General features: G+C 40.9%; 1 protein-coding gene across 5 annotated transcripts in view; it reads right to left on the bottom strand.

The window, feature by feature from the left end:
* IBTK (inhibitor of Bruton tyrosine kinase) overlaps positions 1-22,788 on the bottom strand; it is a 103,278-nt gene that overhangs the window by 14,760 nt on the left and 65,730 nt on the right. For 2 of the 5 annotated variants that reach the window (XM_037894376.2, XM_043542565.1), the window contains exons 24-26: positions 20,497-20,589; positions 15,772-15,930; positions 9,132-9,284 (exon numbers count right to left, since the gene is read on the bottom strand). In XM_037894376.2, the coding sequence (XP_037750304.1) occupies positions 9,132-9,284; positions 15,772-15,930; positions 20,497-20,589 (405 nt within the window). Of the gene's footprint in view, positions 1-384; positions 530-8,493; positions 8,897-9,131; positions 9,285-15,771; positions 15,931-20,496; positions 20,590-21,452; positions 21,824-22,788 lie in introns of those variants that run through there. The other 3 variants (XR_006289466.1, XM_037894377.2, XM_037894378.2) reach the window with 3 other exon arrangements.

Here is a 22,788-nt window from a genome sequence, read left to right on the forward strand (position 1 = left end):
ATGGAAATTGTATCAGTCTGGCTTTAAACTTAAAGATCCTCACTCTGCCAAGGAAAGGGATTCAGGTTTCAGGAAGCAGCAGAGTGGGAATTGTGCCTTCTCATCATCAGCCCTAAACCCCTGCTTTGCCAGGGAAATGGCCTCAGACTCTGAAAGGCAGGAAAGGCTCTCTCCTCCACTCACCAGGCTGGCTCCACATTAAGGCCTTAGGAGCACTTCAGGCAGTCTGTGACAGAACAGAGGCACATGATCCAATCCCCATGAAGCTGCACCTTCATGGGATTACAGAGGGGTAAATAAGAAATCCCTTCCCTTCCCTTCACAATGATCCTGATTTATTGATTAAATCCCCGAGTGGTACCAGGCTGCTCCTATGGTACTTACTTCGGTGCTAGCCAGCCTGAGGGAGCCAGCAGGCAGGTTTGCAGGTTCCCAGGCACATCTAGCAAGCTACTTCCACAATTGGGTCTGTGTACCAGTACCGCTCCTCTGTTGTGTGGTACCTGTGCTGGGATGAGTAGTGTATTACCTAGACAGCCAGGAGAAGAAGTACCACACATGCTTTAAAAAAGAAAAAAATTGGTAGCTTGCCAGGAACTGATTAATATTAATAAAATATCTTTCGTTTCAAGTATTCTTACGTATATTTTCCCATTAATGCTTCCTGTGAGTGCATCATAAGATCCAAATGAGGACATCTGATTAAACCAAATGTTCAGCTAATGTGTTTGTACAAAAATAAAGGCTTTTCATATATTTTGGGAGCCTAACGTTGGTGTAGCAGTAGCTTCACCAGGGAAAGACAAGTCACACCTTCAGAAGGGGACTGCCTTCCAAAACTCCCCTTAGACACTGCACTGCAATTTCAAAGCCTCACTATACCCTTTCAGACCATAGGTTTTTCATGTATTTAGTAAGGAAAGCCTACACTGTGGCAAACACTGTGGCTCATTGTCTAGAGGTATGGTTTTTGATTGGACTGAGATGTCTTGGATTTTGTTTTGGTCAAGCCCTTGATGTGATTTGTGATGATAACTTGGTGGCTACATGGAAGCCATATTATACCCAGGAACAGCTATCACTCATTCAAAACTGATACCTTGCGCATGCAAACTTGTGAGTAGCTATTGGAGGACACATTAGAGAAATTAGTAACTGACATTGCAGAAAGGCATCAATGTCACTATCAAAGCCAGCATAGAAGTCAATTAGTTACTACCAATGCAAAGTGTATCCAAGAAGGGGCCATTACCCTGGCAGAGGGAAAAATCTGGAGTAGATGCATGCAAGGAAACTTAGATAAATTTTCCTCCAAATCAACAAAATCCTCATGATGATGAAGACAAAAATAGTTTTTGTGTATGAGCCACAGTGCTTGTACAAGATTCTTCCTTTTGATCTACCCTCTGTATCCAGAGTCTTAAATGGCTGGTGGTAATCACAGCAAGGCACATGTCACACCTTACTTTCATTCTAGACCAGTGATACTCAGACTGAGGCTCGCGAGCTGCAAGTGTCTCTTAATGCGTCTCCTGTGGCTCTCTGCAGCACATGATATTAAAACACTGTGTGTTTTAATTATTAACCAATCAGGATGCTTTTACTATGTTATTAACCAATTAAGCTATTAACTTGCACTAAGTAATTAACCTGTCATACTGTTTAAATATGAATACATAGTACTATAGTAAATGAAACAATGAATTCACACTACTGTGGCTCTTTTGGGTAACGTTGATCGCTAATTTGGCTCCTGAACCACTGAGGTCTGAATATCACTGCTCTAGACCCTTGAATGCTCACTGTGGAAGCAAACATACTTGGAAGATAAATTTCCAAGAATCTCATATCCTATATAGCTTTTAGTTAATATTGACACTTCTATCAGGGTGTGTGTCTTTTATTTAGTTTATTTTATTTAAAATAAATTAATTAAAAAAAAAAAAGCAAACCCCACAAACATGGCCGTAGAGCATTGGACCTTTCAAGTCCAGTATCCTGTCTATGACAATGACCAGAACCAGCTGCTTCAGTAGAAGGTGCAAGAAACCTTAGGCAATTACAGTAATTGAAGCAAAAGCCTCCCCTTTCCTCCCATTAGGGGTTGGCCTGTGATTGAGACATGAGTGTTGATATCTCTTCCAACCAGGGAGTAACTAGAGGTCAAAGTTTCTCTGTGGCAATGGAAATAATGTCCTGGTTAGAGAAGAATCTACCTTTCAAGACAGTTCACATAAAGAATACAGGAAAAAAGAAAAAGGAAAGTGTGGTGTCCTCCTTGTCCTCCACTGGCCCGGAAGGCACTTTGGACTTGCTAGGTAGCCAATGATGCCACATTGTAAACAACAGACCTCTTGAAGCAGAGACTCTTTCATTCAGACCGGGAACAGTTAACAATTTGGGCATCAGAAGAGAAGTGTAATTCAGCATGGATTCTCTATTAAACTCTGATACAGTTTGGTATCCACACAACACTTGGGATTCATTGATCTGATCAAATTTACATTTCTGGTGTGAGGGGAAACCAAAAGCCCAGCACAATGGGATCATGACCTCTAGATACTATTGTAATACAATTATAATAATAATCACAAAGTTCTAGTGATCTCAGCTGCACTAAAGTTTCTTTGGCAGGCGTGGTTGCTGTCGTACAAGAAAGCACCTTAGAAAGGTGAGTATCAGCCATAGTGGCATTTTGAAAATAGGCACTTTGGATCCTCCACTTAAGTATCAGGTGCCACTTAAGTATCAGGTGCCAAGTTTAATTACAGTGACAAATTAGACAAGCCTGTGGCAGACCTTTCCAGCTGCAATTACCTCTGAAAGGCAAGCTTTAGAATTAGTTCTCCTATCCAGACAAGAACCACACTGCCTTTGTCATGGGGAAAAGGTTATTCTTACAGCTCCAGAACATTTCTGTCCGAAGTAAGTTCCTCTTTCCACAATTGCTGGAAAATAATTATCCTGTGGTTTTGTTCTAATCCTTGGAAGGTTGTGGTATAAATAAGCATGCTTAGAGTGCTAAAGATACATACTCTCTATGCTTGAGACGTATGCCAGTTGTACTCTGTTCAACCCATTCTGTCCAAAATACCAAGGCCTTGCAGCTCAAAGTTGCTGCAGGCAAGGTGTAAAAATCCTACCAGTTGGCATACTAGGCATCTGGGAAACTATTCACAGAAGTCTCTAGAGGCATTGAGGGAAAAGTTTTTGAGCCTCATCTGAAGAAGATCTTCAAGTAAGTTTCCTTTCCTCTAAAAAAGCATCCTTTAGTAGAGGGTTCTACTGGATTACTTCTCACACAACTCCATATTTTATAAAGCTCTTGCTTTATATGGGGGGAACTCCCGTTCTTGCATTATTCTACTAGAATAATTAAACTCTGCTTTTCCTTTCCTTTCCTATTTCTAGAATTCACTGTTCTGTACTTCCTATGAATTAGGAGAGAAGCTGTGCAACAGAATGCGAAATTTCTTACCTGATAATTTTCTCTTAGCAGCTTCTCTCTGAATTCAACCCACCATGGTAATCATACAGATGACCAGAATATAAATTTGAAAATTTTCATTAAAAGAAGTCCTAGACATATATTATCTTAAAGTTAATTTAGTGTGATAATTATGTCATGTTACCTTAATGTAGGGTTACCAGATAGCAACTGTGAAAAAACGGGACGGGGGGGGGGTAATAGATGCCTATATAAGAAAAAGTCCCCAAAAATGGGACTGTCCCTTTAAAAACGGGACATCTGGTCAGCCTACCTTAATGCTACTAATTGGTTGCAAGAGCATTTCTACAACTGTGGACGAACTCTTCTGGTGGCCTGAGCTGAAAGGCGGAGCTTAGTCCTGGAGCGTCCAGCCGCAACTCTGGGCCAACTCTGAATTCCACAAGTGGTGCATTCCATAGTTAGCCCATGAATAATTAATTGAGAGAGAAGCTGCTGATAGAAAATTATCAGGTACGAAATTTTGCCAATTTCTAATCTTAAATGTATAACGTAAGATTTTTGCTTTCTTAGTGATCAGTGTACTATTCTAGGATAACTACCTAATCTTCCCTTTTTAAAATCACTACATCAGGTTTTTTTAGAAAAAGCTGCTAGCAGTTATTAGTTATGAATAGAAACCAAATATTCTTATTTATATGCATCAGATTTTCTTACCTGTCATGCAAGCATATGAACAGCATATGTAGTATTTATATTAAAATTAAAGAGGTTCAAATACTTACTATCATGTGGGCAGGACCATCTGCTAATACTTGTATTCAAACCAGAGATGAATTACAATATATATGGAGAGAGGGGTGGGGAGGTGCTGGTTTTGATAGCTCCAGTTTTTATTAATCACTATCCCCATTTTCAAACTGTCTTGTGGATTTTCTTGCTTGATTTCACTTATGGGTTGGAATCAGTTTTCTTGGCGACTTGCTGGAAGTATAGTGGTAGTTTTGTGATTATGATTAGGGCTCTGTGTCTGTCATGGAGGTGGCGAAAGTCATGGATTCCGTGATTTTCTACAACTTCTATGACTTCTGCATTGGCAAGTGTGGTTGACCCCAGGGCCAGCTGCTCAGGCAACCTCAGGGATAGCCACACCGGTCGTTGCTGGAGCGGCCCTGGGGCCAGCCGCTGCTGAAGTGGCTCTGGGCAGCTGGCCCTGGGGACCGCCCTAGCAGCAGCTGGTGGGTCTGGCCCCGGGGACCCCCTAAGCAGTGGCCCCAGCAGCTGGTGCCTCTTTCCACGCCCCCCCTTCCCCCAGAGCAGCACACCCCCCCCCCCCCCCCGGCTGCGATTTAGTCAGGGGTATTTATAGTACAGGTCACCCATCATTAATTTTTGTTTATAGCCTGTGACCTGTCCAGGACTTTTACTACATATACCTGTGACAAAATCGTAGCCTTAATTATGAGGTTTGTGAGTTAGCAACTGGACTGAGATGACCAAACTCTCTCTTGTTCACCGCCTCTGAAGTACAGTATCTGTATACAGTCATCTAGCCCAAATCCCCAGTGTGAACTGGTGAATGACAAGTGAAAGAATCTGTATCCCATTAATTCCCTATGTTTGGTTTCTTTAGAGTATTATACAAAGATTAAATAGCCCCATAAATCTCCATTGAAGGCAACGGCAAAATTCTTTGTCTGGGCCTAAAGTTAGTAACTCATAATTCAGGATTAAATTCCTACATCAGCCATTCAAGGAGGGTAAGCAGTAATAATTAAAGCTGATCGTGCCAGATGTAATTTTCATGGCACTGTGACTTTTTTTCTCTCATAGTCTGTTTCCATTTCTTCCTAACATAAAGATGTGTTTAGCAATTATAGTGCTATGAAAGTAGTGTGACTTAAGTATAAAATGTTTTATCAAAATAAGACCTACTTTAGTGACCCTTACAATTTTTTTTAAATGTTATAGCTGTTTTGCCATCTTTAATTGCTTTTAATCTATTGTCATCTGTTAGGATATAGATATTCAGGCCTGTCTGTAAAGGCCCATACTCTAAGAATTTGGGTGTATTCTTATCACTTAGCTAGTTATAGAGGTATAAAAGAATCAAAATCACTGTCTGCCAGTGTAAAGTCCTTCTCTTACTGTGACAGTCTGAGGCCGTTCTTAGGCTAAGGCTTTTGGCTAAGCAGCGGAGGCAGCCATAAGCTGGGAAGCGACCGGTCACACCCTCACATTCCAACCTAGTCACATTGAAATAAGGTGCTATTGGGCCATTAGGAATACAGTCCTGTCCTGATAATTCCTATCGCCTCCAGAGAAAGGGGAGTGCTGAGAAGATGTAAAAGGAAACTTAGTTTGATAGCATCCTGTCTGGCAAAAACTCACTTATCAATAGCTGGGATGTGAGAACAACAAAGAAATGAGGATTTATCACTGTAGTCCCCATTTCCTTATTGTTTGTCTGTATAATCTCTGTCTGGTTCTGTGATTGTTTCTGTCTGCTGCATAATTAATTTTGTTGGGTGTAAACTAATTAAGGTGGTGGGATATAATTGGTTAAATAATCATGTTACAATATGTTAGGATTGGTTAGTTAAATTTCAGTAAAATGATTGGTTAAGGTATAGCTAAGCAGAACTCAAGTTTTACTACATAGTCTGCAGTCAATCAGGAAGGGTGGGAGGGGGAAAAATGGGAACAGGGAATGGGGGTGGGGAAATTGGAATCATATTTAGCTATGGGCAGGAATGGGAACAGGGACACAGGTAAGGCTCTGTGGTATCAGAGCTGGGAAGGGGGACGCTAAGGAAGGAAACTGGACTCATACTTGCTGGAAGTTCACCCCAATAAACACCAAATTGTTTACACCTTTGGACTTTGGGTATTGTTGCTCTCTGTTCATGCGAGAAGGACCAGAGAAGTAAGTGGGTGAAGGAATAAGCCCCCTAACAACCACCATCTCAAATTGTCCATAATAAGATGTGTGATTTTGAGGCTTCGTTCCATAGAGGGATCGTGTTCAGATATTAAATCATTCAAGTGTTTCGCTGCTTGGAACACTTCAGCAAATTTATGAAGATTCCAACTTGCTGGCTCTTCCTTTTCATCATCATCATCTTCATCTTCTGTAGACGATCTTATCAGTTCCTCTAACTCTTGTCAGTCAATGTTTCTCTATGGCTCTCAATTAATTCTTCAATTTCTTCCTCAAGGATGTTGACGAAGCCATCACCACCCACTTGTCTGGCCACCTGAACAATGCCTTTCACTTCTTTGTCAATTGTCAGGAAAGCCTTAAAATCATTCACACACCCTTTCCATTAGGTTTCACCAACGTGCGTTGACTGTTTCAGGCTTGATTGCATTACTTATATTAAACGGGCAATGGATGCAATCAGCAATGTTGAAGGAATTCCAACACTCCATCACATTAAGTTTAGGATCAGCATCCATAGCGCTACATATCCGTGAGAATGTAAGAATTGTGTACGTGGCCTTGAAAAAGCGAATCACGCCTTGGTCGAGAGGTTGGAGGTGGTATTGTTGGGGAGAAAGAAGATTTCAACGTCATTATGCGCAAACCGGAGTGCCTCAGGGTGGCCAGGAGCATAGTCTATGATCAGCAACACTTTGAAGTCAAGTCCTTTCTCTTCGAGGTACCGCTTGACCTCCGGAATGAAACACTTGTGGAACCAATCCAGAAATAATGCTCTCGTCACCCAAGCCTTTTTATTTGATTGCCTTGAACACAGGCAAGAGATTTTTGTTCTTGCCTTTTAGGGCACAGGGATTTGCAGCCCTGTAGAGCAAGCCCGGCTTTATTAAATGCCTAGCTGCACTGCCACAATACAACACAGTCACATGGTCTTTAGCTGCTCTAAAGCCAGGGGCTTGTCTTTCTGATTTCGAAATGTAAGTGTGGTTGGGCCTTTTTCTCCAGAAGAGTCCAGTCTTGTCAGCATTAAAAACTTGTTCCAGAAGATAGCCCTTTTCGTCTATGATTTTCTTTTATTGTTCAGGGTAGGCTTTGCTGCCCCTTCATTGGCAGATGCAGCTTCACCAGTAGTCTGGACATTTTTGAGGTTGAAACGGTTCCTAAAACTGTTAAGCCAACTTTGGCTGGTTTTGAATTCCTTCTCATCAGAAGGCTGTCCCTCTTCAGTGGTAGGTTTGAACAGTGCGTAGAGGCTAAGAGCCTTTTCTCGCAACGTGCTGCCATCGATAGGCACATGTTTATGGTTCATGTCTTCCAGCCATAAGTTTAATGCCTTTTCAGTCTTCACTAAAGTCTTATAACGCACCTGGCTCGTCACCTTAGAAGTTACTGGAGCACTTGATGCCACAGCTTGACGAATTTCTCTCTCTCAAATCTTGATGGCACAGATGCTAAATTCGTTGCGGCCATATTTACACGCCATGTTGGAGACCAACGTACCATCTCTTAATAAGTCCAACACAGCCAGTTTTTCCTCCAGCGTTCAAACAGATCGCTGTTTCTTTGGTTGAGCACCAGATGAAGTAGTTGGCTTGCGTTTAGGGGCCACGTTGTATGAAAAATACGTATCTTTAAACACTAGAATCACACTCAGCGCGGCAAGATGCTCACACTATGAGAGGCATGCGGGAACTGAGACCGACTGAGGGAACAGCAGATTCATGTCTCCCATCTTACGCTCATTGAGTGGAATGGTGGGCAGAACTGCCTGCACTATTTACAGGTATCTTTTTTTTTTTTTGGTGGAGCACGTACAGTTGAATTCACGTAAATTAAATGCGTGTATCATGCGACTCACCTGTACTACCGTGAGGAGGACACATTTCCTTTTGCCTTTTAGGGACTCTCAGGCGTTTGCAGGACTTCTCCCTGAGTATCATGAGAATTCCTTGACTCCCAGTGGGAAGAAGGGAAGCTATGTTAGAGCCCTTCTCTCCCCTGTGAGCTGAGGGCCCTTTAGTTTCTGGGGACAGGGAGAAGAGGACAGCTTTCAATCCTTTCAGGGGTTTTTCTCCCTCCAGCCCAGATCTGTTGTGGGACTTACCCCTTGAGCAGGCTTGATTCTCTCACTGAAAGTTCATTAGCGCTGGATTGGTCTCACTGAAAGTTCATTAGCGCTGGATTGGTCTTTTCTGCATTAGAGTCGTCGTTTCCTGGGGCAGAATGGGGACCTAACATGCCGGTCTGACTCTGAGCCCCATACCCTGGCAGTGCAAGGGTCGGGTGACTGACAACATGCGAGGCATAATTCACACTCTGCAGAGCTTTTAAGTGCTGCTTCACAAAGGCTTCATAAGTTGGGTGTCTGCAGCACAGTTCATGTAAGGCCTGAGTGGGTGCACAGGAGTTTGGCAGGAAGGAGCTGCAGTGGCAGATCCATGTGGTTGAAGCCACCATGCTGCTATTTACCAGAGGATGGGAGGAGGAGGAGGATTATAAAGTTGCAGCTGCATGAAAATGAATAAAAACAAAGGTTTTAAAAAGAAAATGGTCAGGAGACACTGAACTGCCAATTTGTTCCACAGCAGGAAGCAGAAAATCTGGTGGCCTGAGCTGAAGAGTGGAGCCTAGTCCTGGAGCCTTCAGCACCACCACTGGACTGCCTCCATATTCCACAGGTGAGGGCATTAGCCCATGAGTAATCACTGGGGAGAGAAGTTTTGCAACAGAAATATCACTTACCTTACGGCCTTTTGAGCTTGTGGATCCTCAATTTCTTTAAAAGAAACTTTTTTGACAATGATGCCCGGAGAATGACCTGCACTGACAGATTTTTCTTCTTCCAGTACAAGATCACGGAATGACTTTGGCAAAGCTGAATGTAATGAAGATGCCCTTTAAAAACAACAACAACAAAAAGCTCAACATTTTAGACTTACATTTCTCAATACTATATTTGTGAGTTGTATTAAATATGGGCTAGAGATCTACATGTTTTCATGTCATCAAATATAATTTTGCTCATCAACATATCTGTCAGGAATTTTGCTGTGAATATGGCTCAAGGAATTCACTTGGGGGTATACCTACACATTACAATATTTAGTAATTTTTAATTGCTAAAATCTAGGGTTAAATACAACTAACAAACATTTGTGTTCTGTCTATAATAGAAATAATTAACGTGTTCACTAACATGATTGTTAACTGCTGTTAAAACGAGACTAAAATGTCAAGTGTAGCTATATGCTTGTAGTGTCAATTTTACTAGATCACAGACGGCACACTCCTTTGAAGATAGAAGGCTTCGTTTTGTAAAACCCCAATATCAAAAATGGGCAAACCCTGGTCCACAAGTTTCAGTAGAATCGTTACTCTATTACATTACATTACATATGCTATGCTGGGTACTCCCCTAAAATAAATATTTTGTTGAGGAAAGTATAGATGTGTAGTATGGGAAAGTAACTGAGATGAGGAAAATAAATTCCTACCATGAATACCCAGGTCCATGCATTTTCCCCCTGCTCACCCCAATGTGTCCATTGCCCCTTTATTACTGATCTCCAGAACTAATGCAGGATAAAGAATCAACCTTCTAGATAAGTTTAGGCAGAGGTAGTCTATTTTTTGTTGAAGTCCAAATTTCTTGGTCTAAGATATAGTCAAGGTCCAGACTCCAGAGAAAAATAAATAATAAAATAATATTAATAATAAGAAGTAAATAAAAAGATTTCAGGGTGTGTTCAAAAGTGTCTGGCGGTCCAGATTTGGCCCGTGGTCCACTTACTGACTATCCCTGAGTTAGGGGAAGGGAGGAGAATGACTAACATTCCACTCAAAAGTTATTTCTATTTACAGGAGAAAAGAGAGTTATCACAACTTTACTGTATGATTCCCTCCTGTCAGGATCTCAGGCATCAATCCTGCATGCACTTAAACACATGCTTAACTCTACTATCATGAGTAGTCCCATTCATTTTAAATGGGACTACTCATGGTAGTCGTGTTAAGCATGTGAATTTCATTTAAAAAAAAAAAAAGCCAGATTTTTTTTTTTTTTTTACTTTTTAAAAAGATTATTTCTTTAATGCAGAATACTATCTACACCAAGGCAATGTTGGGTGAAATATAAACCTGTATCATGACCAAAGCAAGAAAAATTAAACATCTAGAAAACCAAACAGCAAGCACTGTTCAGGGAAATCTCAAACACATCAGGAACTGAACAGTTTAATACTACTTCATCAACCTGATGTACGCTTAACCTCAGGATTCAGCCAAAATTCAGCCAAATTCAGTTTTTCTCTACAAGTGATTTAAGCTATTACTCACAAATGCTCTAATGCACTCTTCTTCCTTTGCGTGATTCAAGCAGTGCAAAGGGAGCAAAGCAAGTCACCAGCTTGGAATTCCCCTGACGTAGCATGTGAAGAGTCAGCGTGCACCTACTCCACTCCCACTGCAGTCTTGGCATATGAGAGTTAGGGAGATATGACTAGAACATGCTGGCTATCCCCAGACAGTCCCTTGTGGTCCATTATTAGCTGGCAGAGGTTACAGGAGCCTCTTCTGGGACCAGTGCAAAACCCGCTAGAGAATTAGAAAACCTAACTAACTAGCTCCATGTCGCCTCCTTGCCACAGCTACATCCAATGGCAACGGGGCACAGCAGCGAACCGGCATTACTATTTTTTGTCATTTTCAGTAAAAACAAAATGAAGCTTATGAAAGTGTTACAGCCTACCCAACAACTAATGGCTTAAATGCAGTATCTTCACTAAACTCATCTTGCTTTGTGCACTGCACTTTCCACCTAATTTGTAACACACTAATTTAATTTGACCAGACTGTCTTTAAGAGAAAAGATGTTTTAATTGTATTGAAGAAACTTAAAAAAATCTTATTCCTGGAATTTTGGCTGTACACAAACAAGTGTGAAGTTTCTTTATAGAAGAGCTATTGACATTCTGGTGTGTTATTGAAGGCACTTTTGACAGATGGAGCACCAGTATGGACTTCAAAAGTATTAAACTATATTATGATGCACAAAACATATTTTTGCAACTAAAATATCGAGTTAATTGTTGTAAGCCTCCATTCCAGATAGACTCTAGGTATCTGAACCATATACACATATGTATCTGAACTATATATATATATAAAACATCCAAATAATATATACATCACACGCACACACGTAACATATGTATCTGAACCACACATTATATATAAAATCCAAATAAGGCTAATATTTTGTTTAATTTCTTGTGGGACATGGGAGTGTTTCAAAATAAAAGTACTCCTGACAAAGTTTATTATTCTCTACCAGTCTTCAAAGCACTTGATTTTAGCTTCAATCCCCCAATCTGTGAAACTGGAAGTTTCTTTTGGCATAAAAAAAAAGAACGGTAAAAGTTATATGGTGTCTTTTAATCAACCAAAGAAAGTGCCAGAAGGTCCCACACCCTTCTGGAAAATGTTCTTGCCAGTAAAGCTGTTGAATTTCCAAGACAAGTATCTCCTTTCATTGGAACACAAAAGCTCTATAAGCTCTCAATATACTGCATGCATGGAAAGCAGAGTTTGTCATCAGATGTACTCTACATTTTGGATCAAAAGATCCATATTCCATATGGGTAAGTGATGCACCCAAGCTTACTGTTCTAAACTTTTACAGAAAAAAAGATGACGTGGATGATAATTGTTAATACAACTTTTTTTTTTTTTTTTAAAGAACTAGCACAAGCAACCAATAGTAATATACAGTTTGCCTGTTGAAGTTTAAACTTCATCTAACAAAGTTAATTTCCCTTTCCAACAGCTAGGCTATTTGAAATATTTATAGATTTCTCACTGATTCTCTGCTTTAACTCTTGGTTTATTAAGATTTTCCATCTAAGTAGGCACAGACAGAGGAATATTGTAGATGAACATTTATAGGCATATGTGGCCACATGAAAATTAAACCAGAAAGTTATCCTTCAGTAGAAGATGCACTGGCCTTTTCACTTAAGATACCTGGGCCTGCATCACACACTATATAAAATATTTCAAAAGACTGATTTAGTAAAAATGTGCCCAACAATCTCTGGTGCTTACACATTTAATATAAAAGACACCAATTAACCAAAAGAATTGACTAAAAGTCAGCTCCTGCTAGCCAATAAATTAAACTTCAGCCACTAAAACCAATTTCTGGGAAAAGTTGGATGAACAGATGCCTTCAAACACCCTACGAAGCTTAATTCATCCTTTGTTGGACCACTGAGGAAAGTAAGTTTTGAAAAAAAAAACCTCTCAGCTTGACATAATGTACATGATGTACCATCTTAAAGCAGAGCTAAAGCTCACTAACGTAAGTACTGTATTCACTGCAACATGCTTAAATAGTCATTTTAAGGATTCTTATATCCAAATTGTTAACCCCACGTATCCGTCAAACCATTATACAAAGTTCAATAAACCCCAAATCCTGCAGTTTGGAAACACTGTTTCTTCCATTATGGAAGCATCAGTCACAACTCCAGGGTTCAGACTGAGTTCTGCTTTGCACTTGAAGCAAGAACTCAAACTTTGTTATGTACGAAAGATAAACTGCATCTGCCCCAAAATTACAGCACTTACTCTGAATCCAGAATTATTCGATAAAATGCAAATAAACGGTAATTTTTTGTGATAAGATTTTCAAATTAATTTTAAGAAATGTAACGTGTCAAGTATTTTTTGTCCAGAATGATTATTAATAATGGAACACCACAAATTCTTCAGACTTTCCATTCAATTGACATTAGTTAAAATACTGTGCATAGGTTATACAGTAACTCCTCGCTTAACGTTGTAGTTATGTTCCTGAAAAATGCAACTTAAGTGAAAAGATGTTAAACAAATCCAATTTTCCCATTAGAATTAATGTAAATGGGAGGGGGCGGTTTAGGTCCCAGGGAAATTTTTTTCACCAGACAAAAGACTTTATATATATATATACACATACACACACACACACACAGTATAAGTTTTAAACAAACAATTTAATAGTGGTACACAGTGACGATGATTGTGAAGCCTGGTTGAGGTGGTGAAGTCAGAGGGTGGGATATTTCCCAAGGAATGCCTTACGGCTAAGTGATGAACTACTAATTGACTGAACCCTCAAGGGTTAACTCGTTAATGTAGCCTCACACTCTACAAGGCAGCATGAATGGAGGGAGGGGAGACGGCATGGCAGACAGAGACACACACCATGTGTGTGAGAGAGAGATCCGCATTGCTCCTTTAAGTACGCTGACCCCACTCTAAGTAGATCAGCAAGCTGAGACGGCAGCTGCCAGGAAGCTCCCCCCGTCCTGAGCCCTGTCTTGTGTGTCCCCTGCTCTACGGAAGATGGGGTAAGCGGGTGCAAGAGCAGGAGAGAGGGGAACACCCTGACATTACCCCCCTCTTGCCCTCTCCCCCCACCCTGCACAGCAAGCAGTAGGCTCGGGGAGCAGCTCCAAGGCAGAGGGCAGGAGCAGCACACGGCAGTGGCGGGAGGGACAGCTGAACTGCAGGCAATCGATAGCCTGCTGGGCAGCTGCCGCACAGGGAACTTAGGTGAGTGGGGAGCTAATGGGGGGCTGCCGGTCCACCCTGGTTCCAAGCCCCCATCAGCTAGCTGCAACGGGCTGCTCTTCCTGCAAGTAGTGGACAAAGCAGGCGGTTGCCAAATGACGATGTTATAAGGAAGTATTGTGCAACTTTAAACGAGCATGTTCCCTAATTAATCAGCAACTTAATAAGGAAACAATGTTAACCAGGACGACTTTAAGTGAGGAGTTACTGTACTATAATTACAACCTTTTTTCAAGTAACTAATGACTGTGATATTAAATTGCTATACTGCTATAGTGCTCCTTGGAAAAGAGATGACTAAGGGGGGATATGACAGAGATCTATAAAATCATAACTGGTGTAGATAAAATAAGTAAGGAAGTGTTATTTACTCCTTCTCATAACACAAGAACTAGGGGGTCACCAAATGAAATGAATAGGCAACAGTCAACCAGAGGAGCTCCTTGCCAGAGGATGTCGTGAAGGCCAAGACTATAACAGGGTTCAAAAACAAAAACTAGATAAGTTCATGGATGGATCACTTCTTAGAATCATAGAATCACAGAATATTAGGGTTGGAAGAAACCTCAGGAGGTCATCTAGTCCAATCCCCTGCTCAAAGCAGGACCAACACTAACTAAATCATCCCAGCCAGGGCTTTGTCAAGCCGGACCTTAAAAACCTCTCAGGATGGAGATTCCACCACCTCCCTAGGTAAAACCCATCCCACTTGATGATTACCTGTTCTGTTCATTCCCTCTGGGGCACTGGGCATTGGACACTGTCAGAAGACAAGAACTGAGCTAGATGGACCTTTGGTCTGACCCAGTATGGCCATTCTTATATCTATCATATCTTTGATACTGTTGACCATACTCACAATATGTACAACAGGACCCAGCTTGGTTGTGGCCTTTCGGGTATATGAACTGTGACAGGGTCAGGCCAGATGGCTATAGGAGAGTAATAGAAGTCAGATATATTAGCCCCAGACTAAGTAGGTCCCTTTTCCATGGGTAAGGTAACAGAGAAGGTTCCAGAACAATCAGGAACCTTCTGGAGACAATTAAGACAGGCTGATTAGAACACCTGCAGCCAATCAACAAGCTGCTAGAATCAATTAAGGCAGGCTAATCAGGGCACCTCGGTTTTAAAAAGGAGCTCACTTCAGTTTGTGGTGTGCGTGTGAGGAGCTGGAAGCAAGAGGCACTAGGAGCTGAGAGTGAGAACGCGGACTGCTGGAGGACTGAGGTGTACAAGCATTATCAGACACCAGGAGGAAGGTCCTATGGTGAGGATAAATAAGGTGTTGGGAGGAGGCCATGGGGAAGTAGCCCAGGAAGTTGTAGCTGTCGCACAGCTGTTCCAGGAGGCGCTCTAGACTGCATTCCACAGGGCCCTGGGCTGGAACCCGGAGTAGAGGGCGGGCCCGGGTTCCCCCCAAATCCTCCCAACTCCTGTTCAGACACAGGAGTCGACCTGGACTGTGGGTTCAGAAAAACGGCCAAGCTGAGGGCTGGCATGAAGCTCCAAGGCGAGCAAATCCGCCAGTAAGCGCAAGCCCCACCAAGGTAGAGCAGGAACTTTGTCACAGAACGTTGAGCCACAATCACCACCACCAACCACAATTCCTGTTTAAAATTTTTAAGCTAAATGTACAAAAGTAGAAACACCACTGTTTTCTTGTAACTAAATAGAAGTTGTGTCATCTTAAAAAAAAAAAAAAAATACTGCCCCAAAGGAACCATCAACACAAAAAGATAAATAAACTGAGTTAACTAAGATGACATACCATGCGCTCCCTGGTTTTGTAACCTTCGTAGGTGTGGGTGGCGTGGCTGTAATGGAAGTAGTTTCCAGGCTGTTTGTAACTGAGCCGTTATCCTTAGCCGCCATGGCAATCATTTTTCTTTGCTTCTGAGAAAGCTTGATTCCATGAGAAGCAGGTTTACTATGAATTAAAATGACAATTGGAAAAGAGAAAACAACCGATAATTTAAAATACTAACCTCAAAAGACAGGTTATCTACCAGCACCCGTTATTCGAGTGTATCATCTACATATTCACACTTGAAGCACTGGTGCCTCTAGCGTCAAGTTGCAGAATCTGCTGAAGAGCAGTGCCCTTTGAGGGTACTCTCTCTTCCCTCCCTGCCCCTTTCAAGGATCCCTAGAGCATAAAAAGTAAGGACTGGCCCAGACATCCTTCAGTTCCTTCCCTAGTTCAGGAAATTCTTTCCCAAGACTCCAAAGAAGAGGGGAAGGGAGGTAACAAGTGTCAATATGCAGTGGCAATACTAAGAGCAACAGCTGCTGGTAGTAATTTCTCTCCCTCCCTCGAGCAGCCTCTGTATAGTCCCACTTGAGGAAGACTCGAAAGCAGTACAATTCTATGGAAGGTGGGCTGACAGTGTAGGTGAACGCTGTTTGCAGAACTAACAAAATGATCATCAAAAAGAACAGGAGTACTTGCGGCACCTTAGAGACTAACAAATTTATTTGACCATAAGCTTTCGTGGGCTACAGCCCACTTCATTGGATGCATAGAATAGAACATATAGTAAGAAAATTACATACATATATACACACACACACACACACACACAGAACATAAAAAGGTGGAGTAAGAGGCTAATTAAGAGGAGCTATTATCAGCAGGAGAAAAAAAAACTTTTGTAGTGATAATCAAGATGGTCCATTTAGACAGTTGACAAGAAGGTGTGAGGATACCTGACATGGGGAAATAGATTCAATATGTGTAATGACCCAGTCACTCCCAGTCTCTACTCAAACCCAAGTTAATGGTATCTACTTTGCATATTAATTCAAGCTCAGCAATTTCTCATTGGAGTCTGTTTTTGAAGCTTTTCTGTTGCAAAATTGCCACCTTTAAGTCTGTTACTTAGTGGCCAGAGAGGTTGAAGTGTTCTCCTACCGGTTTTTGAATGTTATGATTCCTGATGTCAGATTTGTGTCCATTTATTCTTTTGCATAGAGAGTGTCCGGTTTTGCCAATGTACATGCTCTAAATAACAGGTCAAGAGTGTTAGTGACTGAAATTTCCTCTCCTGAATTGAGATTGAGACAGAGACAGATTGCTTAAAGCACATATAGATGCCCAAGTAGCATCTTTGGAAAAAGATGATGAAAACAATCACAATCCATCTGATGCTTTACCACTCATTTAGTTAAGTACACCTTGATTTCTCAGGTGACCAAACACCTACCAAATCATAAAAGGCATGAGAAAGATACTTGTCAGGCTACAGTCAGACTAGGGGCCTGAAAGATTAAACCAGGGATGACATTTTTTAAACTGGAAATTGTGGTGAAGATATGCATAGGACCACTTTTTCCAACTGCACTTATGCAGACTCAGCCTCCTGGACTGCATCTCACCAACAGCCTGTCCATATTTAAAGCTATGAGGAATGCCCTTTTACATGGCATAGATGACATACAAATGTGAATCAGAGCAAAGATGCTAAGAGTTTTGTGAACGAAAGATTTCAATCTCATGGCAAAGGAGAGTCATGCACCAGAGGGAATAACCCAAGGACAGCTCAAATAAATCCATCCACTGCAGAATTGCTGAAAAGGGAAGTCAAATTTGCTGTGTCTCAGATATCACAACTTCCAGGTAGCATTACTAGTACATGGAGTAAGTCTTCCATAAAACTAGAGGACTGTACCATTCCCCCATGCATGTGACAGTAGTTGCTGACATTACAACCAATTCAGTCTGGTAGAACTCAAAACAGTTCTTCAAATGTTTGAAGTGTAATATATCAAAAGTAAGAGAAGAGCATCTCAGATTCATTCTCTTCAGCTACTGCGATGGGGAAACGTCGATATTTATTGCAGCAGGTTTTTGTCTGCTTGGTTTTTCAACAGGATCTACTAGACTTCAGAATAAACCTCCCCATAAAGCAACTCAGTAATCCAGAAGTCAGGCTGTCAACCTGAGAAGATTCAGGCTCAAATGGATACTTTCACCCCAACTCTAAGACAAAGAACAAGGAGAATGGAAAACAGGATTTGTGGTACTAAAAAACATCAGACCTAAGATGTCCAAAGATGAAAGAGCCAAGACCAATTAAGGCAACTGACAACTTTTTGGATCCATTGTGACTGACCCCAAGACAGACCTCCTCAACCAATGGAATCAGAGGGAAGGCAGAAGAATTCCAGATTCCAGTAAGAAAGAGGAGTATGGTCAATGACAGTGGGTTTTGTTTGACCCTGAGGCAGAATTGGAGACAACAGGTGTTCACTGAATTAAGAAAACTCGCTGGGATATATCCTCAGTTGAAAATCTGAAACTTTCACGTTAAGTATTTTTCCTTTGGCCATTGTGACTACCTGAGTGCACATTCAGGTAAGTTTACAAAAAAAAAATATGAGAACCCTTTTGAGGTATCTAGTACAGATGACCAAGTTCAAGAAAGGATGAAAGCCCACAGAGGTCTTTCTAGCACTATAGCAGAATAGGTTTGAGGCTGAAGGGCCAAAGATGCAGCACCAGGAAGCCCAGTATGACTGGAACGGAGACTTCCATTGCAAAGGTGTCAGGAGTTGCGTCCACTCTCCACAATCTCCAAACACACACAAGCTGCTCTGGAAATTGAGAGGCTCCTGTCAATGTGCGGTTGATCATGCATAAATAGGAGAAGCATGCAGATCCAATGATCCAGCATTGACAGGTGACAGCGAAACAGACTGCCAAATATCTAGTACCGTTGACAACAAGCTACATTAACTCAGATGGATTAGGGGATCCTATTTTCACTAGAGCTGGGTAGAGAGCCACTTCAACTAACCGTTCACCAAAGTAATTGGTGAAACTAAGGACATTAGTGCTCTTGGTATTAGGCAAAACTTCAAAACTAGTAGTTCACTAGTACTCAAAGGTGCTGGATTATCAGCACCGGACTTTTGACATGGATAGATCTGAGGACCTAGCACTGCCAATGCTGGCACCAGAATACTTCTAGCATGTGGTTTAGAGTAAACTGCAAAATCTTCAGCACCAAATTAGGCTGAACCAGACTAATTCAGGGACTTCTGTTTCTCATTGAGTACGCTAGAAAATCACTGAGCTGAGTCATCTAGGGACTTGGACATTGCTTCAAGGCAGATTAAAAAGCCACTTAAGTGAGCAGTTCTCTTAAGTCAATGCTGGACTTAATGCCAAACTTAGTCAACTGGGCCTATGGAGCCTCCCCTCATCAGCAGAGATGTCGGAGGCAGCTCTCTCACTTGGTGTGGGTCCAGATACCAGGCACCTTTTTTTTTTTAAAAAGAAAAGAGGACAGCTGACTCATAATTTAACCAAAAAAATAATCCTGAAATGGCAGAGGCAAATATATTTTTTTTTTTTGCCTCTGCCATTTCAGGGTTATTTTATGTATCTATATATCTCCAGTGAGGACACTGCAATCCTAGACTCTTCAGCCGTTAAGAAACTGAAGGGTAATTGGGACTCTCTCCCTTTTTGTACTTTCAGAGTCCTCCACGATGGGAAAGTGGGATGCATCCCCAAGGGACACTGCTCTTCACAAGATTCTACATCTTGGCACCAAAAGTGCCAATAGCATAGCACAAAGTGGAATATGTAGAGGCCACTTGAAACACTACAAGTCTATATGTTGGGTGGTTTTTGTGTTTTTAGGGTGGAAGGGAAGTCAGTTGCTTGCTTGGGCATACAAGGAATGAGAACTTCCTCCAGACATTACACTGTCACATTGATCCTCATAGCGAGATGGTGGAGGCTGCCCAGGATGTTCCCCTTTCTCTGACGAAGGCAGAATCATGGAGCACTGCCACATTTGGCCGATGACTTTTCAAAAAAACACTACATTTTTGGTTTTGTAGGTGCAGTTTTGCTGAGTGTTTCTGGTCTGACGTCTTGCTTTACCATGAGTTTTGTTTCCAAAATGGTCTTCTTATTTCATTCTATCTTGTGTTAGTTCCCTAAAATCCACAGATGGGTGTCATTCAGGCTAGTATGTGGGAAAAAAAATCCTGCAAAATGTCCAGTCTGCACTGAAATCTTCTCCCCCATCCACACCAGTGGTACTCTTTGGGAAAATACCATGCAACTGGGGAGGCTGGAGGAGGTGGTGTGAAACAAATGGTACCTGGAGAGCAACCAGATGGAAATTTAGATTATTTTTGAGTGGGGACAGACAGAGAGCAGAAAGGTTGGCCAGCTACGCCACTGATCCCACATATGATCTGTTATTTTATTAATCTTTCCATTTATGTCTCCAGAGTCCAACAAAAGGTTCTGCACTAACTAGATAAATCAGGCCTTTGCAGACAGAGATGTTCATTTTAAATGCATGCACAGAAATGCCATAACAAAATGAATAAACAAAGCTGTGCAAACACAAAAAAGGACAAGATTTTTTTTCTTCTTCTTTTAAATCTCAAACCATCTGAACCGCTAAGTAAATCCATAATGGCCTATTCTTCAACATCTCTCCTTTTTTATAGATATTGGTTTTTTACCAACCCTGCATTTGTCTTTGGCATAGTTCCACACTTCTGCATATTTTCTTCAAGTTCCATGATGGTTCTTAGATCCACAGCAGAAGGGCTGGCAGGGCTGAATGAAAAATAAAAAATTACCTTTCAAGGCATTCATTTTTACTTACATTCCACAGTTTCCAAACTTCACTGAAATCTTCTACGTCATACTTAAATTATACATCCGGGTACCATCGTATGTCTATTTCCTCAATTATGGCAAACCTCAAATAGAATGTTTCTGACAAAACAAAACTTTTTATATATGTGTATATACAGAATACACAAAAATACTTCCAAGATTCATTACAATGTGAAACAAGAGGCAAAGTGTGATTTACTTTTTAAAAGCCATTGTAAATAAGATATTTAAAACTAGGAAACTTGTTCAGTAGTTGGCTAGTAACTTAAATATTATGGAGACACTGGTCACAACTCCACAGTTAAGGCAGAATTCCACTTTGCACTTAAAGAAGCGATTAAACCTTATTGTTTTGTATGGAAAATATTTGTTATCCCTCCCCCTTCCCAAATTACAGCACTTACTCTGAGTACAGTGTGAATTTTCTAAGAATTTACAAGTAAATCCTTAAATTTATAAGAGAAAATTAATTTAATACAAGGTCATTTGAGAAATTTAATATCATGTTTCTCCAAATGATCTTAGCAAAACAACGCAGACACTTCAAACTTTCCTTATAGTTAAAACTGAAACCTTGTTATATGCTACATTTGAACAAATTCAACTTTCATACCATAGCTAATTTAACTGCCACAATTATATAGACTACAACTCTTAAGTAACTCTTAAGTGAGGCCACTGTGATGGGCTAATTCAGCCACCAGCATCCCTTTACAGCTGATTTGTATGTAACAATGCTAGCTGTTTTAATGAATTGGTGGTATGAAAGAAATTGGACACCTGGGTGAAGAGTTTTCATTGGTAGGATTACTTGGCCCAATTGTCACAGCTCCTTAAAAGTTCCAAAGCCACAGGATAACCTAGGGCATTACTGCTTGAAAGGCTCCCCACGGCACTGCTGTCTTGGTTCCACTGTGCTTTGACATCACTGTCGGGGGAAATGAGGCAGGAGCATGCAGGAGGCATTTAAAATCACAGAGAAACACCGGGACCCTTGGACAGAGTTCTCCTTGTCCTCCCTTCAGACAGCATAGTCTAATACAAGACTCCAAACCAACTGCAAGTCAGTGTGACCCTTAATTTGCTGCTTTGTGCTCCTCTGGCAATGCAAGGCAGCTTAATCCAGATTAATAGCTTGTGTAGGCTGCTTCGGTGTCTCAGTGACTCTGCCCTTAAAAGGTAAAAAATTAAAAAAGTGATTTAAGCTTGATATTTTTAAGTGACTTGAAGATATGTAGTATCACTTGGTAGAATTCTTTCAGTTTCTCATTTAGAGTTTATGTACAAAATTTAATAATTTTTAAAACCCAAGGTAATTCCCAGAGAAAAACTATGTTGAGATACAGCTACAGTTGGGAGTATATATCAACTAACTTAAGAACAAAAAAAATATTACAGGGATACTGTCTATGCCATTGAATGAGGAAGTAGGCTGTCTTCAGCATTATGCTTCCATCAGACAATGCTGCCACACAGAGACATGAAGCAGTGCATCTCATTGCAATCCTGCAGCAAGAGACCATGCTTGCCTCGGAATTGTGGATCTGAAATCTGATCTTGTATTTGTATATGGTTAGGAATGAAGCTTTCAGTATTTTGATAGTGATAGGCCAACGCCATCTTTTATTTAATGTAAAATCCTTACACATGTTAAATTATTTATCTTTTATGTCCCACATGTACATTGCTAATGTAAGCAGTTCTAGTGAGCATGTTGTTGGGAAACAATGATTATTAAGGCCTAAAATTAAGACACCCCTCAAAACACAACATAGGGAAAATTACTAATGAAGCTTTATCTAATGATTCACAAACATAAGGTTGGACTTTGAGTGAAAAAGTCTCTGAAAACCCATGTTTAAAGAAGATAAAATATGACACTGAGGTCATGGCACTTTTAAACCTACAACCCTACACTTCCTATGTGTGTATGATAATACACATACTGAATTATGATACTGAAGTATAAAAATGAAGAACTGCTACATGGTAAGATTGAGCTTTGTTAGTTATACCTTAATAATTTATAATTATGGATAATGAATGAGGCACACGCACACTCAAAGACTGAGTGTGTGTTCACTAGCAGGCTCTGAAGTACCTGCAGGGTATTTATTTTTTTCCTGTCACCTTCAA

This window comes from Chelonia mydas, chromosome 3 (assembly GCF_015237465.2).
Source record: "Chelonia mydas isolate rCheMyd1 chromosome 3, rCheMyd1.pri.v2, whole genome shotgun sequence".
Classification (NCBI taxonomy): domain Eukaryota; kingdom Metazoa; phylum Chordata; order Testudines; family Cheloniidae; genus Chelonia; species Chelonia mydas.